A 26,117-nucleotide genomic window follows, 5' to 3' on the forward strand; every position below is an offset into this window, starting at 1 on the left:
TGCTAGTAGTCTGGGTATGCTACTGTTGTCTGAGTATGCTACGGTAGTACAGGTGTAAATGCTGCTGAGCTCCTTAGGCCCCTGGCTGAGGTGCTCTCCTCCTGCTCCGCCCCGTCTTGTGACACACTAACACCTCAACTCCCCCCTTTCTCCCCGGGTTGCTCCAGTGAGGAGCTCCTGAGAGGCACAGTTAATACCCGAGAGAAGCTACGCCTCATACCCAGCCCAGCCATACACACTCTAGACCCATCCCAGCCATACACATGCTAGACACAGCCCAGTCATACACACGCTAGACACAGCCCAGCCATACACATGCTAGACACAGCCCAGTCATACACACGCTAGACACAGCCCAGCCATACACATGCTAGACACAGCCCAGTCATACACACGCTAGACACAGCCCAGCCATACACATGCTAGACCCAGCCCAGTCATAGAGACTGCTAGGTTGTTACAGGATCTTCCAGGTTATGAATGCTGTGGTTTATAGCTGCTTTATAACTGCTGGCAGGCTACTGCTTGCTGCTGATGAAAATAAAAGAGACACAAACAAAACTGTTGAGAGTATAAAATATATTTCGTTTTTGTAATGATAAACCACATTCCTGGTTTTCTTTCACTGTGATCAACAGACATACATCATTGTTAAAATGTTGTCAATCAACACACACACACACACACACACACACACACACACACACTGAACTGAACAGATATATAAGCGGTAGCACTTAATCATATTGTATTGGTCATCATATAAATCTCAGAGACAAGTATGATTGCTTTCATAGTTAGTTGCTGCTTGAAATCAAAATTGGCACCACAGGCACTCATCAGATTAGTGTTTAAAAAATGTTTTGACAAAAACACAAATGTGATTCTTATTTTCACAGTATTTGGCTCATTCCTGGAGGAAGCGGAGGTTTCTATGGGCACTGGTGTCTGTTTGTGAGGTACACCGAGTCCCCTGGAGTGTGAGGAGCTGAGGAGAGGGTCTAGTTGGCTCTGCTGGCCACCTGGCAGAGAACCACTGTTCACCCTTACCCTGGCAGAGAAGACCTGGGTTACCCTCACCCTCACCCTGGCAGAGAACCCCTGGTCCCCCTCACCTTGGCAGAGAAGACATGGGTTACCCTCACCCTAGCAGAGAAGACCTGGGTTACCCTCACCCTCATCCTGGTAGAGAAGACCTGGGTAACCCTCACCCTAGCAGTGAAGACATGGGTTACCCTCACCCTAGCAGAGAAGACCTGGGTTACCCTCACCCTCACCCTGGCAGAGAAGACCTGGGTTACCCTCATCCTGGCAGAGAACACCTGGGTTACCCTCACCCTAGCAGAGAAGACCTGGGTTACCCTCACCCTCACCCTAGCAGAGAAGACCTGGGTTACTCTCATCCTGGCAGAGAAGACCTGGGTTACCCTCACCCTCACCCTGGCAGAGAAGACCTGGTTGCATTTCCCGATGTGCCCAGCAGGAGGCGAAAGTGCTTTATAACAGTCCCAGACATCAGTTGATATCTGTTTGAGGACTTGAAAAAACAGGGAGCTCTTTATCTGACCCAGGTCATGTGGGGGGCCCTTAAAGGACCATACCTGTCTAAATAGGATTTGATCTCCTTAAACTAGTCACTATATCACATTACCGCAATCCATTTTCCGAAGTAAAGCTCATGTTAAAAGATGTTTGCATTTTTGTGTTTTACTTACATTTCAAAAGTTGATTGATGATGATGATGATGGCTTTAAAACATATTTTTTAATTGTTCCCTCGTTGCGCTGACAAACTCGTCCCAGTTAGTTTCAAATAATTTTCAGTAGTTTTCATGTTATATTATTTTCGTTCAAATCCGTTGAACTCCTGCGCTATATTCTCGAATCCACCTACGCTAGACTCTCTACCCAGCGCTCCTAGCAACGGCTGCCATGTAAACAGGAAGAAGACAGACCGTTGGCGTAGGCTGTGCAAAGAGGGTTAAAACGAAAATAATAACTACTGAAAATTATTTGAAACTATCCGGGACGAGTTTGTCAGCACAAGGGAACAATTTAAAAATACGTTTTGAAGCCATCACGTTCAACTTTTGAAATGTAAGTAAAACGTGAAAATGCAAATATCTTTTAGCGTGAGTTTTACTTCGGAAAATGGATTGCGGTAATGTGATAAACGTTGGGTGAGTAGTTTTAGGAGATCACATCATACTTAGACCGGTATGGTCCTTTAAGGAAACATGGTTGTGAATTAAGACCACACAGATCAATGAATTGATCGATGAATTGAAATGCAGAGAAAGAGAGAGAGAGAGAGATAGAGAAAGAGAGAGAGAGAGAGAAAGAGAGAGGCAGTAGGGGAGAGTGATTAAGAGAGAGATAAATCGTTCCCAGTCTTTGGTCACATAACAGAGCAGCACTGGCAGGTCTTGCGTTTGGGGGGCGTCTCGTTTCCCTCTGCTCTGCTGGGTGGGGCTTGGGCAGGGGGCGGGGCTTGGGCGTGGGTTACCAGGGGGTGCAGCTCTGCCCCGGCCCCGTCCAGGGGCACATCCTGGAACCTGCCCCCACCCTGGGCCTCCTCCCCTGTCTGCCCTCGTTCCTCCTGACCCTCTCCACCCCCCCCTCCCCCAACCTCCCCCTCTCTCACCGCACCCCTGGAGGTTGAGTCTGCAGGGTTCTCATGGCGACGGGTCTCATTGATTGGCTCTCCCTGGGGGGGGTGTGGCTCTAGCTCCTCCTCCTCTCCCTGGTCTGTGATGACCACTCGCTCCACCCTCAGCAGCCCTCCGTGGTCGGCGTACCCCAGATTCTGGCCGGCTGTCTCTGCCTCCGCGTAGCCCAGGAAGGTGAGCGTGACCGGACCTTCCTCCTCCGTCCTGCGCTCCCCTCCTCCTCCCATCTCCTCCCTCCCTCCGTACTCCTCCTCCTCCTCTCCTCCGCTCTCGTGACATCCCTCTATCTCCAGCTCCCCCCCGGCGCCCTCGTAGCTGCTCTCTGTCACCTCCTCCTGCCACAATCCATCCTGGGTAGGACCAGAGGTGACGTCTCTCCTCCCCTCCCTCTCCTCTCTCTCCATCCCACTGTCTTCCATCTGTCTGTCCTCTCTCTCCATCCCTTTGTCCTCTGTCTGTCTGTCCTCTCTCTCCATCCCTTTGTCCTCTGTCTGTCTGTCCTCTCTCTCCATCTCACTGTCCTCCATCTGTCTCTCCTCTCTCTCCATCCGTCTATCCTGCATCTGTTTCCCCCGTGGCGTGGCGGTCACCTCCTCCAGCACCATCTTCATCCCCACTTCGTCGATGGCGCTCAGGATGTGCCCCAGCTCCTCCGCGCTGGGCTGCCCCCCCCCCACGGCCAGCACCCTCTTCCTGCCATCGTCAAAGACCGTGGCGCCCAGGGGGACGCTGGCCGCCTCGGGCATGCAATCCGCAGACACGGGGACGACGGACCTGATGGTGGTGGCTCCTGTCCTGGGGTCCCTCTCCACCTGCACTGACACCATCCCCAGAACTGCAGCACCAGAGGAGGAGACACAACAGTCAGCTACACCTGGACTCATGGAATATACGTTTGGGTAACACTTTACAATAAGGGTACATTAATAAGCATTAGTTAATGCATTATTAAGCATTAAGTAACAGTTAACTAGTGTCTCTATTAACCATTTACTAATGTTATTTATGTTAACTAAGGTTAACTCACCTAACCCTAACCTTACCTAAGGTATTAATTAACATTAGTAACCTAACCTAACCCTAATTAAGCATTAGTTAACAGTTAACTAATGTTTTTTGTGACCCTTATTGTAAAGTGTGACCTACGTTTGAATTAATTCTACATAAAGAACTCTCTGAGCTAAAAGGTACATTATATACCGCTGTGGTGGTTTCCAAACTTTTTGTGCCCAAGGCACACCATAGAGAATGCCAAAATCTCAAGGCACAGCTGTGTTCATATCCAAGAGACTGCTTTTTCTGCTCCTCCTTGGGTGGAGGAAATTCAGTGTTATGTGTTATGGAGGTCAGAGGCGTTTTGACATAGGTTTTTGAGCCTTTTTAGATTTTGTTGAACAACATTTCCATTGGAAGCAAGACAGTAGTTATTTTTGTCTTAAATGCCTGTGTAAAATTAAAATTCCTTTCCTTTTGAAGCCTTTCAATTATCATTGAGAATAGGGGGGAATCTCTGGGCACCTCACGATTCGATTCTAAATCGATTCAGAGGGCACCGATTCGATTACAAAACGATTCTCGATTATGAAACGATTCTCGATTCTAAAACTATTATCGATGCATCAATCTCATGTGATTCTAAAACGATTATTGAGGATCTTTCACTTCTGCACTTGCTACTTTAAAAAAAAGTGTATTTGTAATGATCCATAATAAAAATAAACAGATTAATTTTCCGTTTTTATTTTATTAACCTACTAGCCCAAACAGCATCCTTGTAGCAAATTAGTTACAGCAAAAAACATGCTGCTGTTTATAAAATAAGTCAAAAACAGCATTCATAGAAATTCTATACATTTCTGTACCAGCTCTCATGAGTTATTCTGTTAAACCAAAATATAGGTCTACTTATCTTTTGTAACAACATTGACAACAAAACATTTTGCTGTGTATACCAAAATCAAAAATAGCTTTCATATAAATTATATACATCTCTGTACCAGCTCTCATACAAAAATAAGACTTTCTCTTGAAATATGTAACATTAGTAAAACAAAAGATAATGGGAGATACCAGTAATAAACAGGCCACAATGAAAACCATGAGTATGCATGGACGTGTAACAAACTGTAGCACTAGCAAATATGCTTAGTGATTCCATTACCTCAGTTTTGGTTTCCATGTAGAGCTAGGGGATCGCTGTGTCAGTAAAAAAAAAACGTTGCGACGGAACGGAGTATCTTAGAGATTTGTTTTGCCCTTTCCGAGTTCGACGGAAGCTTGGCTATTAATGCCTGGTCGATCCTTCTCTGAGCCGTTACAGCTTCAGCCGGCTGCCTTTCCTCTAGCTTGAGTCCCGGGTGGCAACGCAAAATATGCTGCCTCATGTTTGTTGTGTTTCCAAAATACTTAAGTCGACACAGCTTGCACACCAAGGCTCTTCTCCAGCTCTCTTTTCCCCTCGATTTCATAGAAGCCAGAATGCCTCCACAGTCCACACACATGCTTTAGAGAACCGGGTGCCGGTCGGATGTCTCGTTGTTCAGCTTCAGCCATGTTTTCTTTTCTCACAACCTGCACGCTCTACGCAACAACATAAGGCACATTCTTATTTTACCTACTTTACGTCGCCTTGTGATTCGCCAACATTTTTTAAAAACATTTTGCTACTAAGCCACAATGAATGTACGTGAATAGCGCAGAACTTTTTTTTTTTTACATTTTTATAAATAAATAAATAAAAATCGATTATGAGTTTTTCGCATCGATCGGGGCATACTCTCAGTTGTCAACTCTGTGTATGACCCTCTGGGGTTCCTTGCACCAGTCATACTTACCGGCAAGCGGATTCTACAGGACCTGTGTAAAATCAAGCTTGGATGGGATGAGGAGGTCCCAGAGGTGATTGCTCAACAGTGGCATCAGTGGATTGCTGAATTGCAGCAGCTGGATGACTTTCGTGTGGACCGATGTCTTACACCAGGTGACTTTGGTGTGATAAAGGCAGCGCAACTGCATCACTTTTGCGATGCCAGTGAAGTTGGATATGGAACAGTGTCTTACCTTCGATTGACCAGCTACAGCAACGACGTCCATTCTACTTTAGTAATGGGAAAAGCAAGAGTGGCGCCATTGAAGCAGACAACCATTCCCAGACTGGAGCTTGCAGCCGCAGTTCTGGCGGTTAGAATGGACAGGATGCAGAGGACAGAGCTGCAATTTATGTGGGATGATTCAGTGTTCTGGTCAGATAGTATGACTGTCTTGAAGTACATCTCAAACACCACCACAAGATTCCAAACCTTTGTGGCAAACCGGGTTTCAGTCATTCGGGACATGTCCAAAGAGTCACAGTGGAGACACATCAGCTCAGGTCTTAATCCTGCGGACGATGCGTCACGTGGCCTAGGAGCTGGTGCTCTTCTGGTGTCCAAAAGGTGGATATCTGGTCCAGACTTCCTCGCACTGCCAGAGTCACAGTGGCCATGTTCTTTTGAAGAGTCGGGCAAGGTCGCTGATGATGACCCTGAAGTGAGAAACCGTATCGCTGTTTACAGCACAGTGGTGGAGGGAGAGAAGAACCCTACAAGCAAGCTTATGGAACACTTCTCCAAGTGGACTAGCCTCAAGAGAGCTGTGGCATGGATCTTGAAGGTTAGAAAAGTGCTTCAAAGCTTGTGCCAGGAAAGAGCTATGGCACAAAAGACACTTTGTGCACAAATGGATCACAGCAACAAACCACAAACACAGTTGGAGGACCACATGAAGCAATTTAAGAATAAACTGACCACTCAAAGTCTTTCTGTGGATGACATGACTCAAGCAGAGGATGCCATTGTGTGCTTTGTGCAAGAGCACAATTTCCATGATGAAATGGCTGCATTAAAGAAAGATTCCACAGTAAAGAAGAGCAGCTGTGTTTACAGACTAGACCCAGTTGTGGTGGATGGAGTGCTGAGGACTGGCGGCAGGCTGAGCAGATCAGCCATGCCAGAAGAGATGAAACATCCAGTAATCCTGCCCAAAGGTAGTCATGTGTCTAAGCTGATACTCCAGCACATCCATGAGGTGACAGGCCATGGCGTTCAAGACAGAATCGTGATGCATCTAAAAATCAATTATTTCTCCCACCTCAATCAGTTTCAAGAGTAACATAGTGCATGCATATCATACATTTTCAGTAAATGCGTACTGTTGCTTTAAGAGAGAAGACACTTCAACATGCTGCTACAGTACAGTATATTGGGGGTTTGCTTGCACAGGCTGTGCACTAGAGTTTATCCAAACACAATCGTAATCACAATCTCTTTCAATTTGCATGAATTCATAGAAAGTCAAGGTTGAAATACTTCTCACCGCTGACATGACTATTCTACAGGTAGTTACTAACTCTCATTCTACTACTACTGTTGTTATAACGTCATGCTGCGTGCATCAGATCGGATCATATTTCTGTCTCCCCTCTGATCTTTAATCCAGTGTTCTAGGCCAGTATCGGCCCAATACCAATGCAGTGGATCAGATAATTAATTCATAACTTTTTGTATATTGCAATAGAGAACCACTGGTAAAACCATCTGAGGTTCTCAGTTGAAAGTCATTTTAACTTCTGAACTAGGCCTAATTGCACTCTGAGAAAACTCTATACACATACATTCTCCCCTAAAGAGAAGAGTATTGTTAGTGTGCGTCAGAGGCCTGCTGGGTAATGTCAGCCATGTTGTTATTGTGCGTTAGAGGCCTGTTGGGTAATGCCAGCCATGTTGTTAGTGTGCATCAGAGGCCTGCTGGGTAATGTCAGCCAACTCAGCCGTGAGTGAAGAACAGAGACCGGAGGAGAACATACCCTTTCAGTTCTCCTGGCCTCCGGCATGCATCAAAAATTAACCAAGACAAATAACAAAGTGGGCTAAATTTAGCTAATGCTTTCTCTGTGTGTGTGTGTGTGTGTGTGTGTGTGTGTGTGTACTGTATGTGTGCGTTCTTCTCAAGCCTTTTCATCCAGATATAATGTCAAGCTGTGGACGTACAGTAGAACACAGACCGTGGGAAAAGAAGATGAGCCCCCCCACCCCCCTGCCCCGTATGTCACCTGATCTACCGCCATGTCCGTTCTCGTGCAACACCCTCCGTGACATCATCTGCTGGGGGAGCTGGCCCTGGTTACGGTTGTACCCTACCAGAGGACACACATGGTTACGGTTGTACCCTACCAGAGGACACACATGGTTACAGTAGTACCCTACCAGAGGACACACACATGGTTACAGTAGTACCCTACCAGAGGACACACACACATGGTTACAGTAGTACCCTACCAGAGGACACACACACATGGTTACAGTAGTACCCTACCAGAGGACACACACACATGGTTACAGTAGTACCCTACCAGAGGACACACACACATGGTTACAGTAGTACCCTACCAGAGGACACACACACATGGTTACAGTAGTACCCTACCAGAGGACACACACACATGGTTACAGTAGTACCCTACCAGAGGACACACACACATGGTTACAGTAGTACCCTACCAGAGGACACACACATGGTTACAGTAGTACCCTACCAGAGGACACACACACATGGTTACAGTAGTACCCTACCAGAGGACACACACACATGGTTACAGTAGTACCTGTACCAGCACACAGCCTTTTGCACGCAGTCACCCCAGGAGACAGTCAGAGGGACCAGCGTTGCCATGGAGCCAGAGAAACCCCTTATATTGTTCTGTACATTGTGTTCTCTCGCTCCAGTGATATGCTTCACACACTGGGCCAAAATAAGGAAACTGTTTCTCCTCGTTTTGTTCGTCAGAGGCTGGCGTGCTGCAGTCAAAGTCAGCGATACACTAGAGCTGTTTGGGGCTGATTCTGAACGTCCTGACAGCTGTGGCTCCATTCTGTCAGTGTCATGGTGGAGATGGAGATCAAGATGCAGCTAAATGGAAGATGATCTCTACAGCACAGAGAAGTGTGATGGAGTGACAGAAGCACAGGGGGCGGCTGTGGCTCAGGAGTCACAGTAGAGCGGCTCGTCCAAAGATCATAGGGTCGGCTTCTCCTGTCCACATCTCGAAGTGTCCCTGGGCAAGACACTGAACCCCAAATATCTCACAATGACCACGCTAGCACCTTGCATGGCAGCTGCTGCCATTTGGTGTGTGTATGTGTGTGTGAATGGAAGAAAGAGAGGCCTTCAATGTAAAGGGCTTTGGATAACAGCGCTATTTAAGTGTAGTCCATCTACCTTTACCACATACATCTTCACTTCCCTTCACAGAGCTTACCTTGTTGCATAACTTCCTCCTCAGCGTTGGCCTACAGGTAGAAAGAGAGGACAATTTAAAGTGGTGCAGGTACCCCAGGTCAGGACAACTGATTCTACTGTGTGTGTGTTTGTGTATGTGTGTGTGTTTGTGTGTGTGTGTGTGTGTGTGTGTGTGTGTGTGTTTGTGTGTGTGTGTGTGTGTGTGTGTTTGTGTATGTGTGTTGTGTGCCTCCTGCCATACATATTTCACAGTAATCATGGCAGAATTGTGGCATTCTGCAAGGCTCCGTCACATCAGCCGAGATTAGATCAGTTGGCCAGCAGTCAGTTCAAGCGTCGTAGATCAGATCAGATGGTCAACAGTCAGTTCAACTGCCCTGCCTGTCCTAGATCAGATGGTCAACAGTCAGTTCAACTGCCCTGCCTGTCCTAGATCAGATGGTCAACAGTCAGTTCAACTGCCCTGCCTGTCCTAGATCAGATGAGATGGTCAACAGTCAGTTCAACCATCCTGCCTCTCCTAGATTAGATGAGATGGTCAACAGTCAGTTCAACCCTTCTGCCTGTCCTAGATTACATCAGATGGTCAACAGTCAGCTCAAGCGCTCTATCCCTCCTAGACGACGCTGGCTGAATACGGACCGTGAGCGGAGCCTTCTAGAGAATGTTAAGTTCAAGTGCTGGGTGCAGACAGCGGGAGACTACAGTAGGAATGGGGTTATGCATGTCCAGTATGCTACTGTACCCTTTAAGCTCCTGGCGGTATGGGATGTCTGTAAATGTCATAGAGCTCAAGTCTCTGCACTGAAGAGAGTTTCCGAAGAGAGGAACAGTTTCTGAAGAGAGAAACGGTCTCTGAAGAGAGAAACTCTGTCTCTGGAGAGAGAAACAATCTCTGAAGAGAGAAACTGTCTCTGGAGAGAGAAACAATCTCTGAAGAGAGAAACTCTGTCTCTGGAGAGAGCCCACGCTCCTGCTGTAAACAGAGTGCTGTGACTATAGACAGCGTAGCTAAAGACCCTCAACAAAACCCACCTCAGAACTTTGTTTAACCAAACAGATGTTTACACCTGCACTTCTGCTGACACCCAGTTACAGTATTTCTCTGAAGATCAGTGACTCAGTGTGGGAAACAAAGTTCTCTCTTTGAAGATCAGAATGATCAGATGTGATTACAGACCTACTGTTAATGGGGACACAGTGACACAATGAGGTGATCCGGAACATGATAATGAGCCCCCAGTGGCCACGCAGATCAATGTCGTTCCGGGATGTCAGAATGGACTTACCTGACTGTGGTTGTGGTGTGTGTTGGTACCTGACTGTGGCTGTGGTGTGTGTTGGTACCCGACTGTGGTTGTGGTGTGTGTTGGTACCTGACTGTGGCTGTGGTGTGTGTTGGTACCTAACTGTGGTTGTGGTGTGTGTTGGTTAGTGTTTCAGATTTTCCCGGATTTAGCCAATTTTAATTCCCGGGAATTTTCGGACCTCTTCCCGGGTCATCCCGGGATTTCCCGTAGAAATTGGAAGTGCTTTTTAAAATTAGATTTATGCTATGTAGACAAATAAATGCAACAGAATAGTGATATTGTATAATAAAGTATCACATTAAACGTTTTATTTATAAAAATCAACATGTGAAAACGAAAAAGAGCTCAAATTCGCAATTTAAAAGTAGGCTATGTGGGGGGAAAAATCCATTGCGCTTGCATTGTAGGCTACACTAGGCCTAAGTCTAAACATTTAAATGAACCAAATTTCTATCCCATCTCGATTATTCTATTTCACTTTCCTTTGTTTGATAAAGTGGGACTTGAGGAAGCAAAGAGCATTGATGGAGCGGTCGCTCAGCCGGTTTCTCAGCTTAGTGACGATGTCTGCACACTGAGAAGGCTCGCTCGGCTTCTACAGACGTTGACTGAATAGTGCCAAGAGCCGCGTAGAGCAGCTGCAGATTTTTGGGGCGCACTTGTGTTGCCTTGAAGAGCGCATATTCCTTTGACAGGATATTCTGCAGGTCATTCCCACACTTCTCCTTTGGCTCGGGACTTTTCCTGCACGCATCGATTGCTTGCTGCAGTTCAGCCAGCAGGCTCAGGGGGGTTTGACTCTGTTGATTCCGTTCCCTGATCTGGTGGTGGTTGGACTGCGTGATTTTTTTTACCAACAAACTTCTGCCATAACCACGCCCCCGCGAGTTTTCATTGGGTTAGGTTTAGGTTTAGGTTTAGGTTTAGGTTTAGGGTTAGGGATAGGGATAGGGTTAGGGTTAGGATTAGGGTTAGGGTTGTCCAATGAAAACTCGCGGGGGCGTGGTTATGGCAGAAGTTTGTTGGTAAAAAAAAGCACGCGGTTGGACTTGGGAAGGCTCCTCAGTGGCAACAAAAAGTCGCTCGAACAGACTGAGTGCCGTCTTCAGTAGCATAGATCTGGAGGGCATAGCGAAGAGCTCATCTCCGGGATTGACTATCACCGGGTTGTGGAGATACCTAGAATAGGCTATATAACGCGCTATCATTAACCTGTATTCATAAGCAGGCTATTGGTAGGCTATTATTGTTGTAATTGTATTATTAGCAATTATAATAGGCTAGCCTACATTATTATTATTATTATTAGACAGTGACACTGCACACTATGCAGTACATGTTTGCCTCTGATCCACCGCTATAGTAAGGCTTAAACTAACCGGTGCTTCTTTTTCTTTGAATCTGTGCACATAACTTCAAAAAATAAAATAAACATAGCTCATATGCCCACTTATCTCAGAAGAAAATAATAGATTTCACACCATATATTGAGTGTTTATTAATTGTTTTAGGCTACTAATGCACAATGGTTAAATTTCCAGCCCAAAAAAACAACCTCCGGGAAGGCGGGTCCCGATGCCATTTCCCGGGAGGGAAATGACAGGTGCCCTACCCGGGATTCCCGGGATCCCGCCTGAAACACTAGTGTTGGTACCTGACTGTGGTTGTGGTGTGTGTTGGTGCCTGACCTACCTGACTGTGATTGTGGTGTGTGTTAGGGTTAGACCTACCTGACTGTGATTGTGGTGTGTGTTAGGGTTAGACCTACCTGACTGTGATTGTGGTGTGTGTTAGGTTTAGACATACCTGGCTGTGATTGTGGTGTGTGTTAGGGTTAGACATACCTGGCTGTGATTGTAGTGTGTGTTAGGGTTAGACCTACCTGACTGTGATTGTGGTGTGTGTTAGGGTTAGACCTACCTGACTGTGATTGTGGTGTGTGTTAGGTTTAGACATACCTGGCTGTGATTGTGGTGTGTGTTAGGGTTAGACATACCTGGCTGTGATTGTGGTGTGTGTTAGGGTTAGACCTACCTGACTGTGATTGTGGTGTGTGTTAGGGTTAGACCTACCTGACTGTGATTGTGGTGTGTTAGGGTTAGACCTACCTGACTGTGATTGTGGTGTGTGTTAGGGTTGGACCTACCTGACTGTGATTGTGGTGTGTGTTAGGGTTGGACCTACCTGACTGTGATTGTGGTGTGTGTTAGGGTTAGACCTACCTGACTGTGATTGTGGTGTGTGTTGGCGGATGCGTCCTCCTCCTGTCTGGCCTCCAGCTCCTCCTCCTGTTCCGTTGACAAGTGTATCTCTGCTTGATCCCTGACACAAGGAAACAGGTGTGACGGCCTGCTGACATGACTATGACATGTGGAGTCAATGTCAATGGCCGGGTTTCTCGATAAAGAACCTTCTTAAGCAACCCTTTGTATGGGAGTTAAGGAGTACTTTGGAGTTAAGTGCTTCTTAACTCGTTCGGGAAACCCAGCCACTGTCATTGTCAATGTAATATTATTTAAATAGCACCATTCATACAAATCAATGTAGCACATAGTGATTTTCATATAAGAAGAAGGATAAAAACATAAATCATATAAACACAGTGACGACAGATTTAAAAGAAACAATAAAAGTAAAAGCATTAAAAATTGCATTGCAATTTTCAGTGATTTTAAAACTGGTGTAATGTGAGCCCTCCTTCTGGTCTTTGTAAGAACACGTGCTGCAGCATTTTGAATCAGTTGGAGTTGACTAAACACTTTTTGGTCACCAAGGGCGACGAAAAACTCTTGACCAGTTAAATATGTTCTGAACCAGTCAAGGACTGGTCCGGAGAGGCCGACCCAGTTCTCCAGTCTTCTAACAAGGATAGCATGGTCAACCGTGTCAAACGGTGCACTCAGGTCCAAGAGGGCAGAGAGCTTTTTCGAGTCAGCATTTATTATGAAGTCGTTTACAACCTTGACCAGCACTTTCTGTGCTATGATGCTGGTGAAAACCTGACTGAAAAGTGTCCATGATACACTTTGCAGCTAGGAAATCATTTACCTGTTTGAAAACATTTTTTTCTACAATTTTACTTAAAAATGGGAGGTTGGAGATGGGTCTAAAATTACTGAGGACTGAGGAGTCTAAGTTGTTTTTCTTTAGAATGGGTTTTACCAGGGCAGTTTTAAGTGCTGATGGGAAAATCCCTGTACTGAGGGAACAATTTACAATAGCTAAAGTGTCGACAGATACAGAGTTAAAAATAGCCTTGAAGAACTTGGTAGGAATAGGATCAAACAAGGTAAACGACTTTTCACGAAGTTGTGACACCACTTTGCTCAGAATCTCTGTGTCAACTGGTGTAAACAAGTTCATAACCCTGCTCTGTGAAGGAAGAGCATCATCAAACAAAACATTTAATCTAGACTGGGTGATATTCATCCTACAGTAATGCCAGTTATCTTGTCTGTGAAATATGCTACAAATTCCTCACACTTTGAAGTAGAGGACATGTTTACAGTAAAGGCTTATAGGAGGCAGGATTTAAAAGGTTGCCAATCGTTAAGAAAAGTGCCCTGGAATTGTTTTGATTTCTAGAGATTCATTTTGAGAAGTGATCTCCTCTTGCATTTCTTATGGCTTTAAAAAAGTAAAGATGTTCTTTGAGAATATCGCAGTGGACCTGCAACTTGGTCTTCCTCCATGTGCGTTCAGCTCTCCTACACATTCTATTAAGTTAAGTTTATTTATCTCCTCAATCATTTTTGATTCATGAATTCATGAGCATTCATTATTTTAAAATGATCAGCTGCTGCAGAGTTAAGATAGCGCTTCTTAACAAAGTGTTGACCGCCAATTTCAGCTTTGGGAAGCAACATTGTAAAGAAAATACAGAAATGGTCAGAGAGATTAAGGCCACTAATAGAAGATACAACAGTTTTAAGACCCTTTGTGATCACAAGGTCAAGGGCGTGGCCTCAGTTGTGAGTGGGTCCAGTAACATGTTGACAATGTTACTGGACCAATGGAATTCAGGAGGTTAATGAACTCCTTGGTCTTTGAGTCACCCTCACACTCATTGTCTATAAAATTAGTTACTTTGTTCAAAATACCACCAGATCCATTTGTGTGCACTAAGTCAAAATGATCGGGACCTAGGGGAGATGGATCGGTTACATTTTCAACACGATGTCAGCGCCTGAGGGAAGAAGACATGTCCTGGCCAGGAACGGCTGAGGCCAGCCAGAGGCCTTGGGGAGAGATAGGCTGTGAGTCAGTGTGAGTTTACAGTGTGTGGGTGTGTGCGTGTGTATGTGTGTGTGTGTGCGTAGGGTGTCTCACTCAGTGTGATCGTCTGTCCCAGGGTTGTCTGCTGAGAGAGAGGGGGGAGCTGGGGAAGGAGCAGGTTCCATCAACCATTGGTCTCTCAATGACTTCCTCTGAAAGAGAGAGAGAAAGAGAGAAAGAGTGTGAGAGATTAAGGAGAGAGAGAGAGAGAGAGAGTCTGATATTGTACATGTTCTACTGAGAGAGCGAGTTATGAACCTCCCTCTGAGTGGAAACATCCCGGACCTAACCCTGACCCGTTATGAACCTCCCTCTGAGTGGAAACATCCCAGACCTAACCCTGACCCGTTATGAACCTCCCTCTGAGAGGAAACATCCCGGACCTAACCCTGACCCGTTATGAACCTCCCTCTGAGTGGAAACATCCCGGACCTAACCCTGACCCGTTATGAACCTCCCTCTGAGTGGAAACATCCCGGACCTAACCCTGACCCGTTATGAACCTCCCTCTGAGTGGAAACATCCCAGACCTAACCCTGACCCGTTATGAACCTCCCTCTGAGTGGAAACATCCCGGACCTAACCCTGACCTGTTATGAACCTCCCTCTGAGTGGACGCAGGAGCGCCCCAGTGAATGTTGAACCACGACTGACGTCTCTGGGATGTTTTCAGTATTGCCGAGGAAGGTTAACTGAGTTATGTCATAGGAGGGCCCCACCCAGGTGCATGTGAGCCAAACTGTGTGTGTTTGTGTGTGTGTGTTTGAGTGTGTGTTCCTCGGACTGCAAGGAATCTGGGTGGGACCCTGGATGACCAACTGTTGTTCTCCGCACATATTACATCCGTTACATGCTCTTGCAGATTCTTGCTCTACAACATCCAGAGAATTCCTTTCCTCACTGACGAAACGGTGCAGGTGCTCATCCAGGCTTTTGTCATCTCCCACCTGGACAACTGGACTACTCCTTCCTTGCTGGGGCCCCGGCGTCGGCCATTAAACCTCTGGAGTATGTCCAGAAAGCTGCTGCTCGCCTGGTGTTCAACCACCCCGAGTTCTCCCACACAACTTCCCTTCTCCGTTCCCTACACTGGCTCCCTATAGCGGCTCGCATCCAGTTTAAAACTCTAGTACTACTGTAGCCTACAGGGCAATGAAAGGAACAGCCTTCCACCTTGGGGCGACTGGTTGCCCCGTCACTCCGAGGCCCCTGCGGTCGATCGACACGGTCATGGCTCTTCTCTGTCCTGGCTCCGCAGTAGTAGAATGAACTGTCCACTGACGTTAGGAGTTGCTGTCCATCTTTCACCGCAGGCTCAAAGCTCACCTCTTCAAGAAGTACCTACTACCAGGATCCTCCCTCTTAAGCACCTATTGTATTTTCAGTTAGCTATTCTTCACTTTGCCTTCAGCACTAGATTATGCTCTTAGTCACTTGTTTTAGAAAGGAGATACACTTTTGAGTTCTGGCAAGTAGTAGTACACTTACTTTTACTACGTTAAATGCAATTATTGTAAGTTGCTTTGCATAAAAGAGCTAAATGACTGTAATGTAATGTGTGTGTGTTTGTGTGTGTGAGTGGGTGAGTGAGTGAGTGAGTGAGTGAGTGAGTGAGTGAGTGAGTGAGTGTTTGAGAGTGTGTGAGTGAGTGTCTATGTGTGAGTGAGTGAGTGAGTGTGTGTGTGTGTGTGTGTGTGTGTGTGTGTGTGTGTGTGTGTGTGTGAGAGAGAGAGAGAGACCTGGCGCTGGGCCAGTTTCAGCAACTCCTCCTCTGTTTCTCTCCTGGTTCTCTCCTCCTCCTCCTGCTGGCGCCGCTTCTCCTGGATAGATGGAGTTAGGAGAGAAAGAGATTAAAGAGATTGCTAGATGGAGATAGGAGAGCAAGAGATTAAAGAGAGATAGATGGAGGTGGGAGAGAGATTAAAGAGACTGATATATGGAGACAGGAGAGAGAAAGAGATGAAAGCGATTGATAGATGGAGATAGGAGGGAAAGAGATTAAAGAGATTGAAAGATGGAGACAGGAGAAAAATAGATTGAAAGATGGAGACAGGGGAAAAAGATTCAAGAGATTGATACTGTAGATGGAGATAGGAAAGAAAGATATTAAATAGAGATAGATGGAGATAGGAGAAAAGTATATTAAGTGGCTGGGGTCTCTCTGGATCCTGTTGCCAGGTTGCTCTCGATCGTGGATGAGTAGAAGCTCCGTCAGATCTGGTAGGACACTCTGAATTTCCTCAGTTATTTGAGTTGGTACAGCCTCTGATGTGCTTTCCTCACCATAGTGTCTATGTGTGTTGACCATGTCAGGTCCTTGGTCATCTGGACACCAAGGTACTTGAAGCTGTCCACTCTCTCTACAGGATGTCCCGTTGATGATTAGAGGGGTGTAGTTTCTCTCCTGCTTCCTCCCAAAGTCCACCAGAATCTCCTTTGTCTTGCTGACATTCAGATGACGTTCAGTTGCTTTCCTAACACCACTGTACATGTTCTACTGAGAGAGGGTTCATTGCTACCATGTCTCAGTAATAATTCTACACTACAAACTGCAGTGAATGGTTTCCTAAGTGAAATATTAACTAAAGTTAATATTTTTTTTCACATTTACTATGCAGTCACTTCTATCTTCTCCCAACCCTGTCTGGCTCACCCAACAGTCTGTACATCAGACGGTTGATATGATGTAAGTGTTTGTGGTAGTACAGTTATTGTATAGTAAAGATAACACTGTATGTGATAAGCTGCTACACACACACACTCTCTCTCTCTCTCTCTCTCTCTCTAGCTCCATGGTCTCTGGTCAGTGTCTCTGGCTGACCTCTTCAGACTTCTAAAAGAGTCTGTGGAGCTCATCTCCTCTGACCAGCAACCACAACCCTAAAGCCCAGTTCACATACAAGATTCGCAACAAGACTGGTTGCAACTTGCAACCACCTGCAACAGTAACCTAAAGCTGTGCTTTGCAACAATCTAAAACTGAACTATTCACACCAAAGCAACGAGCGCAGACCGTTTACCATTTACCGTTTCCATAACAACAGCTCTTGTCACTCAACCTATTTCCTTATACAGCAACCCGTTATTATTATATTTTGTCCGCATTTGTTTAGTCTATTCCGCAATCGTCTGCCTTTTCTGTTCTAAAATCAGTGTACAGTAGCCTCTTGTTAACGTGAACAAGCCGTTACTGGTTACTAACTAACCGGTAGCCTACTAGCCTGACACATTGTTGTGTACACGCTCGCGCCAGCACACGGGCACAAATTGTTCAGTCGCTGATTGGTTCGAAAATCGTAACAATGGCCCTGACATTATGGTACATTCTAAAACTTGTTGCTTGAAATTGGACAAGTCGAATCTCTTGAGACTCAATCAGCCGGCTTCAGCCGACCTGCGACGGGGTAATTCACAACGCTGCAATTTTCCTCTGCAACATTCTAAAACGGTTTCGTCGCGTTGCGAATCTTGTATGTGAACTGGGCTTAAGTGTCCTTGGGCAAGACACTGAACCCCAAATTGCTCCCAATGGGCAGGTTGGCACCTTGCATGGCAGCTGCCACCATTGGTGTGTGAATGTGTGTGTAAATGGGTGAATGAGAGGCCTTCATTGTAAAGCGCTTTGGATAAAAGCACTATACAGTATAAGTGCAGTCCATTTACCAATGTGTGATGGACCTTTGCCTCATGTCACACACACAGGGTTAGAGGACTGCTATGGACGGGGTGAGGGTTAGAGTTAGGGGTCAGGGGTTATGAGTCAGGGTTAGGGGTTAGATGACTCACTGCTATGGCCTGCAGCCTCTGCTGGTACTTCTCTGCCTCGTCCATCCTGGCCCTGCAACAGATAGGAGAGTTATGGTTATAGTATTGGTTAGGGCTAGGGTTACTTGGTTACCATATTAGTTTTAGTCAGGTGTGGTTTTGGTTATTGTAGTCCTATGCTTTAGAGCAGAAATAACTTGTAACTTAGAACCAAAATCAGGACATCTAGAAAGTGCATATGAATATGAATTCAACTGTTTCAAAGCCATTATATCGCTAAGGGACACATTTCAGTCACCCTTCAAGGCCATACTGAACCCTGGCCTGAACCAACCACAGCTATGTTGGGTTAGTACATTACATGCAGTCATTTATCATGTAGAAGAGAGAGAGATAGGTAGAAAAAGAGAGAGAGTGGTTGAAAGAAAGAGTGAGAATGGTAGAAAGAAAGAGGGTGGTACTGTAGAAAGAGAGAGAGAAAGAAAGAAAGAAAGAAAGAAAGAAAGAAAGAAAGAAAGAAAGAAAGAAAGAAAGAAAGAAAGAAAGAAAGAAAGAAAGAAAGAAAGAAAGTAAGTTCTAGTTCTCGCCTGGGCTGTGTTCAAATTCAGCAGACTGAGGCAAACTTTCATGGTGATGTTTTCTTTGTACAGTTAAATTTGAACAGCGTTTTAAGATAGTTCCAAATTGTTTGCATTAAACATAAACAAACATGTCGATAAGAGCGTTGTAGACTCACAGCCGCTTCTGTGATCAACCATGAGTTTCTGGTATGGATAATATATTTTGGATGTAATCCTGCTACTACATAGTGCTGCATTTTAACGTTAGTTGAAAGTGAAAGGGCCTCCGATATTCAATTCAATTCATTCATTCATTCATTCATTCATTCATTCATTCATTCATTCATGCATGCATTCATTCATTACATTACAGTCATTAAATTATTTTATCCAAAGCAACTTATGGAACACCATGGAACACACACCATGGAACACGCATGGAACACACACACCATGTGGAACTCTAGCCCTGGTCCAGGTCGGTATACTATTCGGGGCTATGTCCCGGTATACCGCCCTGCCAGGGACCATTTAATTGCACCATAGACTTTTTCACTTGACCTACATTACTGCATCTCCAGACAATATTATTTTATTACTCACCGAAGTGAAGAAATTTTCTGAAAGATGAAAGCCTTTTCTCTGAGGTGGCTACTGTGTAGCCCCCTGCCTTTCATATGAAAAGCAACATTTTGCACTTAAAGGTATAACATGGTCATTTTCACTTTTTTTGAGTTTGTAAGTGCTATTTGCACAAGAGGACATTGAAGAAACACAATAAAAACATTAAATATATCAGTTTTGTAGTTGTGGAGAAACTGGAAGCTTAACATTTTCAGTTTCATTCGGGTTGAAAATGCTCCCCTTTCGTGATATTTTTCCCTTTCTTGATGTCACACTAAAGAGTGAAAAACCCACCCCTACTCCCCTACCCCCACCCTCAACAGAAATCTGTCTGGCTTGCACACCTGCTGTCTTTGCGCCATTTCACCATCTATCCAACACAGTAAGCTCTGAACCTTTTCTCCTCATCTTGAGAATAATAGAATAATTGCAGTCTCAATGATGGCCACCTCTAATTTTAATAATTTGTACAGACATTTTATAACTGTATTTGTGCTTGTCATACAAATTGGGAAGTTTTTACCATGATCTCTGTGTCTGATTAGTAGCCAACCTAGCTAATGTTAGATAAACAAATCATAACGTTGGCTGTAATTGGCAACAGTTACAAAAAAAACTAACTGATCCAGCAAGCTATCTGTCTTTATCCAGCATGTTGAGTTAGCTATCCTTATGTTAGGTACGGTAGCTAGCTTAGCTGTGTTAGTTATCTTAGCATGCTAACGTTAGCTCTCAATAACTGGTCTCTAACGTGACCGTCGTGACACGATTTATTTTAAGCCATAGATCAGAGCCTATATAACGTTAGTGCTGATATTAACTAACCTTAGTTAACTAGCTTAGGGATGACCAAACATATTAATGTCCCATTCTGTTTATTGTGTCAGCCATTCCAGTGAGCCACTGCACAATATCAGGATCTTGGCTCTCCTAAATCCTAAATGGAACAGGGCCATAATTTTGTTATTAATTGCACCTGTGTTTACCCTGCTATGACACCTCAACAAGGCCGCTTGGAAAAGGGTCTGTTTGACCTGTGTGTGGTCATGTTGGTGCTAGTGAGTTTTTTTTATTTTTTATTTAACCTTTATTTAACCAGGCAGGCGTTTAAGAACAAGTTCTTAATTACAAAGGCGGCCTGGCAAAAAGCAAAAAGCCTCTTGAGGGAAGGGGGTTAGGGGGCTGAAAAATAAAACATTGTTAAATATAAGAAAGTTCAAGAAAAACAGCATACATTGACACATCACAACACATATATAAAACAACATGCAACACTAAAATGAGCAATCACCAGCACAGACATACAGCAGCAGCAAATTATCAGCAAACATGCAAGACAGGTAAAAGACAGCATACATGGAAGCATCACAATACCTATGGAACATACAGCATACAACTAAGCATCACCACTACAAACTCTTCAGCAAACACGCAGGAAACACGCAAACAGTTAAAAGACAGCACACATTGAAGCATCACAACACAAATATAACATAACATGCAGCATACAATTACACAGAACACAACACAGAGCATCACACAGGCATGGTAAAACAGGCATAACACAGAAGAGGAGTACAAGGCTGAATGGCAAAACAACTGAGGGAGGATGTTATATGGTGGAAAAGCATTTACACGAATCTGCGAGAGTGAGTGAGATGGCATTTTTGAAGGTGGGAATAGAGATCAATTTGTCCAGTTTTAGAGTCTTTTGCAGAGCATTCCACTCAGAGGCAGCAGCAGTCTGGAATGATGCAAGACCCAGAGAGGTTTTGGAGTTGGGTATTTTCAGTTGGATGTAGAGAGAGGACCGGGTGTTGTGTGTGACAGGGAGAGGATGCAGCAGGCGAGACAGGTAGGTGTCTCGCCTGCTGTGACCGGTGAAGAAGGGTCTTATAGATGTGGGTGAGCCAGTGAATTTTGCGTCGGGTGTGTAGTGAGGGCCAGTTTAACAGGGAGTAAAGAGTGCAGTGGTGCGTGTTGAAGGGGGCGTTTGTGGCAAAGCGGATAGCAGACAGTGTGGTAAAGAGTGTCGAGTTTGGAGAGTGTGTCCTTACATGCAGACCTATATATTGTGTCACCAAAGTCAAGTGTGGGGAGGATGGTCATATTGATAAGGCTGAGTTTGGCGGAGGAGGTGAAGGAGGAATGATTTCTGTAGAGGAACCCTAGTTTGGCTTGACCTTAGACTGTAGCTTTGAGATGTGGTGAGAAAAAGATAGAGTGGAGTCCAACCAGATGCCCAGGTATTTATAGGTGGTGACGTGATCCAGGATAGCTCCCTCAGAGGTAGTGATGTTTAAAGGTGAAGGGGATGCAGCACCCTTCCCGTTGAACCACATGGCCTTTGTCTTAGATGACTTTAGTGACAGCTTGAGTTGGGTAAAGGCATGTTGTACCTGGAGGAAGCTATCCTGGAGAGTGGATTGAACAGTGGTGGGGGAGGGGCCTGTGGCATAAAGAATTGTGTCGTTGGCATAAAGATGAATGAGTGAGTTGCCAGCAGCCAGTGGTATTGATGTAGATGGAAAACAGGGTAGGACCAAGTATGGAACCCTGAGGGACACCCTTGGTGACTGGGAGGGGGTGTGAGACAGCTATTAAACCTTACGTGTTGCACCCGGTGGGAAAGATAGTGATTTGTGACCCCAATACTGCTCAGCCTGCTGATAAGAATGGTGTGGTCAACAGTGTCAAAAGCTTTCGCAAGGTCAATGAATATTGCAGCACAGTGTTGTTTGACATCTAAAGCAGATGTAATGTCATTTAGAACCTTGAGGGTAGCTGTAGTGCACCCATACCCAGCACGAAAACCAGACTGCACCTCAGATAACATGCCATACACGTCCAGATAGTCTTGCTGTAAGCCTGTAATTATTAGGGTCAGATTTCTCACCGCCCTTAAACAAGGGAAGCACAATGCTTCCTTCCAGTCTGCAGGTATTTCAGCCGTATGGAGGGAGAGGTTGAAAAGGTCTGCTAAAGGAGCTGCAATGATGGGGGCTGCAGTTTTAACAAAAAATGCAACAATCTCATCGGGCCCAACAGATTTTTTTGGGTCTAGCGCTGACAGTTCCCTAAGAACCTCCCCCTCTGAAACAGGATGGAGGGAGAAACTAAGGGTGGGGGGGGGGGGGCATGGGGGTTGGGGGGGCAAACAGGATTCTGGTGACTGAGGTTAGTAGGTCTACCTGGCAGTCTGGTACTGTTATAATGCCATTTATGTTACATGTATTTGATGCAAAAGAGCTAAGCTTTTACTAATATATTGTATATTTTTTATCCTTTTGCAGCATACATTTCCAACACTGTAGTAATGACCAAGTTCTTCGACGAGGTATTCCAAATGCCTGAGCCGTACCGAGCCGAGATGATCCAGATGCCTGTACCAGACAACCTGAATGCACAGTACAACAAACCCATGAAGGCTGATGCTATAGCTGGCTATGTGTCACGCTTCAGTCAGCCTCGCCAGCCCTGCCCTCGTCAGCCCGCTCCCTCAGACTCAGAGCAACCTGGTTGCGTGCAGCATAAGTCAATCAACATGGTCAACCCATTTCTGACAGTATAAGAAGCCGGTCCGCTCAAGTCGATACCAGATCGTTGACCAACCTAGTGGGCACACATCTCTAGCGCTCTCAAATAAGCCTGTCTATATTTTTAACCCTGCCTTACCCTTTGTTTTTCCTTCATCCTAGTCTGACCTGCCTCAACCATTGCCTGCCTGGACTACCTCATTCAACTGCTTGACACCTACTTGTCTCAACACCAACGTGAACCGCCTGGAAAATTCCCCAGTCTCACATCTGTGCTTTGTCCTGTCTGACTTGCCTGTTCCCGCTGTGACCCTCGTCAGTCTGAGATCCTCGCTCCTGCCAAACCTTATCCGTCTGACTGTCCTGTCGTAGCCCGACCATCACCTGCCTCCAATTAAGCTCATACATGGGCTTTTCCACTACACCTGCCTGCTGTGTCTGCTTTTGGGTCCCCTGCCACCCCCCCTCCTCTCCCTTGTTGAGGAACAATGTAATACATTGAAAGAATGCATATTGCCTTTTTTCCTTTCATAACCAATCCATGTTAGATAATAGGTCTAATGTTGAACCCTCTTGTGATGTTTGGTATGAGGGGCTCTCAGAGACCAACAAGGCCAAACTGCGGAGGGTGATCACCCTGGGGGCGGAGCTCCGCGGGGTGCAGTGCTCAACCCTCCAGCAGCTCTACGACCAGAGGGCGGTGAAGAAAGCAAGTAAAATCACAAGACACTCAACTAACAACTTTAGCACCTGCTTACAGATCCTGCCCTCTGGTAGGAACTGTATTTAAAACAAACAGGCAGGGCCAGCTTCATCCCTTCTGTGATAAGGCTCCCGAACAAACATAATCCCCCCCCCACCTATGAGTGGATGAACTGGCCCCGGTGTGCCAACACCCCCTATGTGGACACAAACACAATGCACAAGCACTTCTGCGCAAAATTCTTTTTAGAGACCCTACCTCTTGCCTTTTTGTGATTTGTATTGTGATGTGATGTACTGTGATGGGTTTTATTTGTCTGACTCAGGCAAATTTACCTAGTGGGCAATAAAGACATATAATGTAATCATGTTTTAACATGGACAGTCAGCAGTGCAATCTCAATGTGACACAGCTAGAACTCTTAGAATATATGTGCCATTTTTTCACTAGACTGACTAATTGACTGATCACTGGGGGGTAGTAATAGTAGCACTTGTTACTGTATTGAACCACTGCCACCCCCCCCCCCTCTCCTATTATATTGTTATGCAGCCACACCTGTGTAGGTCTACTACAACTTTATCAGTGTAATTTGACAGCTTGAACGCTGTGTGTAAAAGGGCTAACGTTACACCTCATTTGATTCGCGAATGACAGCATGCTATATAAATGACCACTGCACTGGCTCACTGGCAAGGGGATCACCAGACTATAATACACTCCATCTCCAAATAACGTTACTCCTTCATGGCCACAATGTGGTGCTTGAGAGCCACTTCACTACTATTGTAGTGTCTTGAATATGCTGCTTCTAGTAGAATTATGGGTTACAATCATTTGACTGTTTAACTTGGCATGTAAAGTAAATTTAAATTAAACTTGAATAAATGTATATATTAATGCGTTGAAAGGACTGGACTATCTGGTTAGCTAGCTATATAAATTTACTGTACCTACGTTCATTACCCATCGTGCGTTCGAATGGTGACAGCTAACGTTCGTGGATTATTAGCTAGTAGCTAACATTATCTAATTTTATATTCCCCATACGCTCATCATGAAGTTAGCTAGCTAGCTAAGCTAGTTACTTTCATAAAGACAATAGTTGTGCTTTCCCCTGGTTAGCATACCATTACTGGACAGTCACCTTCTGTATGTTGGCTATTGATCTGTCTGTTGTGCGATCTAGCTCTTGTGCGGTCTAGCTCGGAGTGGTGGTAGCTATGGTACCGGGCCCGCGCCTGTCAATCATAATGATTCCAGTTGGTCATTTGCTCAGAGAACTGTCAGCCCAGTTTTGAGTGGCAGATTCAGACCTATAAAAACATGTTTGAAAATATTTTTTATGGATGAATTCTAAAATAGTTATACAAATTTGTTTTGTTGTTGCCTAAAGATATCTGGAAAGTGTTACATTGAACCACCATGTTTATCCTTTAAATAGCACATATCCACAGATATCCACTCCGCTCCACTAGCTCTGTGTGTCTGACGGTGTCTGTCACGTCCTGATTGATCGTCAGAGGAAGGAAACACGATGCTGAGTCGGCTGGCTGAAACGGGACATTCAGCCGTTCACTTCTCAGCAGCTCAAATATATATAAACTTTATTACAGGCTCGTGGCCCGCATAGTAAAAACAGTACATAACATATAAATATATATATAAAAAAATACACACACACACATACACACACACACACGCACGCACGCACACACACTCACACACAAACAAACACACACACACACACACATACACACACACACTCACGCACGCACGCACACACACTCACACACACAAACAAACACACACACACACACACACACACTTGAACGCATGCTTTCCCAAAACACAGTACACACATGCAGAGACACCTTCTCATTTCCTAGACAGAGAATTCCACTGTGAGTCATAGTTACTGGGTAGGGCCATGACAAGAACGGCCATCTGCTTGACCTTGAGCAGTTGATGTTGATATTTTGTCTGCTGTGTGTGTGTGTCAGTAAGCGTGGATTTCACACTCTCTCCTGATGTCACCACTCGGCTGTCTTAAAACGCCCCCGCTCTGAAATTTCACACCCCATCAGGACACTCTGCCATGGTAACCGTGGCCAATCAAACTAAACCCAGGAGAGGAGAGGAGACAAGAGGAGAGGAGAGAGAGGAGAGAAGGGGGGAGGAGAGAGAGGAAAGGAGAGGAAGGGAGAAAAGAGAGAGGAGGGTAGGAGAGGAGGGGAGGGAAGGAAAGTAGGGGAGAGGAGGAGAGGAGAGGGGGAGAGGAGTGGAGAGGAGAAGAAGGGAGAGGAGGGGAAGAGGGAAGGGAAGGAGAGAAGAGGAGGGGAGACTCGATTATAGTCCCTGTCCCTAAGAAGCCCAAGCCCAGCTGTCTGAATGACTATC

At 45.4% G+C, this 26,117-nt stretch overlaps 1 protein-coding gene across 1 annotated transcript in view; it reads right to left on the bottom strand.

The window, feature by feature from the left end:
- Positions 1-1,001: 1,001 nt before the first annotated feature.
- Positions 1,002-26,117, bottom strand: part of LOC311309695 (uncharacterized protein) — a gene marked incomplete at its 3' end in the record, with an annotated part of 39,084 nt that continues 13,968 nt past the window's right edge. Inside the window, exons 2-7 of the mRNA XM_084439019.1 lie at positions 18,316-18,367; positions 16,269-16,349; positions 8,964-8,994; positions 7,758-7,841; positions 3,259-3,503; positions 1,002-1,022 (exon numbers count right to left, since the gene is read on the bottom strand). Coding sequence (XP_084295145.1) covers positions 1,002-1,022; positions 3,259-3,503; positions 7,758-7,841; positions 8,964-8,994; positions 16,269-16,349; positions 18,316-18,360 — 507 coding nt within the window. The 5' untranslated portion in view covers positions 18,361-18,367. The remainder of the gene's footprint in view (positions 1,023-3,258; positions 3,504-7,757; positions 7,842-8,963; positions 8,995-16,268; positions 16,350-18,315; positions 18,368-26,117) is intronic.

Source organism: Borostomias antarcticus, assembly GCF_949987555.1.
Source record: "Borostomias antarcticus genome assembly, chromosome: 5".
Lineage (NCBI taxonomy): Eukaryota > Metazoa > Chordata > Actinopteri > Stomiiformes > Stomiidae > Borostomias > Borostomias antarcticus.